Consider the following 1,285-nt stretch of genomic DNA (forward strand, 5'->3'; position numbering starts at 1 on the left):
ACAAGGAATGGAATCTGTGTTATTTAAAATGGATCCAGGTACAGGTGCTCTGAGTATTGCTTCAAATTTAACAAATAAAATAGGATACAAGTGTTTCAATGTTACTGCAAAAGACCAAGGAAATCCACCATTAAATTCAACTACATCTACTTGTATTAATGTTACTGACATTAACAACAACAATCCAAAATTTGAAAAGCCAAATGATACAATCAGCATACCAGAGGTAAGTATGTTTTAAGTTTAATATTGATAACAAAGGTAATGTCTTCTACATTTAACAATATGATGCTTTGCTGAATTCGGAGTTTGAGCAGATAACTCTACATAGTAGAATGAGATATATCCTAATGAATAAGGTTAGACTGTTGTAAAGTATAATCTACTTTAATGTCCTGCTAGTCTGTGCCTGTGAGGGATTTTTGTAAATAATATAGATGCTTACATGTAGTTCCACACACACACACACACACACACATGCACACACACACACCTTTTTTTACTGTGAAGGTTTTGTTAAGCAGAATTAATTTTTACAATTCTGTAAATAATAATAACAGTGTTTTATAAGCTTAAAACTTATAAGTGATCACTGTGCAATGACTAAAGAAAATAGTCTGATAGTGGGGCATATAAACCCTTGACAGAAAAAGTAGGCTTTCCTGTATGTGTAGGACTCAAACCCACACCTCCTTGTTTACGCAACCAAATGTGCTACCATTACAGTTACTAATTATGGTTCTTAAATCTGACAGAAAGAAGTAGGTTGGTGCATTGGTGTAACAATAGCACACTTGGTCACACAAGCAAAGAGGTGTAGTTTCAAGTCACATGTGTATGGGGAAACCTATTATTAGACTATTTTTTTAGTTATTGTGCAGTGATTACTTATAAGCTTTAAGCTTATGAAATGCTATTGTTATTATTATTATTATTATTATTATTATTATTATTATTATTATTATTATTATTATTATTTACAGGATTGTAAAAATTGATGCTCCTTAACAAAACCTTCGCAGTAAAAAGCACAAGAAAGTTTGTTTACAAAAACAACTATGAACTAATTATAGTTCTTAAATATGACAGAAAGAAAAAGGTTGGTGTAACAGTAGCACACTTGGTTGTATAAGCAAAGAGGTGTGGGTTCGAGTCTCACACAAACGGGAAAACCTACTTTTTCTGTCGAGGGCTTATATGCCCCATTATTGGAGTATTTTCTTTAATCATTGTGCGGTGATTGGTTGTAAGCTTTAAGTTTAAAAAATACTTTTATTATTTACAG

General features: G+C 31.8%; 1 protein-coding gene across 1 annotated transcript in view; it reads left to right on the forward strand.

Moving 5' to 3' along the window:
- Positions 1–7: 7 nt before the first annotated feature.
- Positions 8–1,285, forward strand: part of LOC106883464 (protocadherin-11 X-linked) — a 6,470-nt gene continuing 5,192 nt past the window's right edge. Inside the window, exon 1 of the mRNA XM_014934486.2 lies at positions 8–226. Within this exon, the coding sequence (XP_014789972.2) occupies positions 8–226 (219 nt within the window). The remainder of the gene's footprint in view (positions 227–1,285) is intronic.

The sequence above is a fragment of the Octopus bimaculoides genome, unplaced genomic scaffold (genome assembly GCF_001194135.2).
Source record: "Octopus bimaculoides isolate UCB-OBI-ISO-001 unplaced genomic scaffold, ASM119413v2 Scaffold_307912, whole genome shotgun sequence".
NCBI classification, from domain to species: domain Eukaryota; kingdom Metazoa; phylum Mollusca; class Cephalopoda; order Octopoda; family Octopodidae; genus Octopus; species Octopus bimaculoides.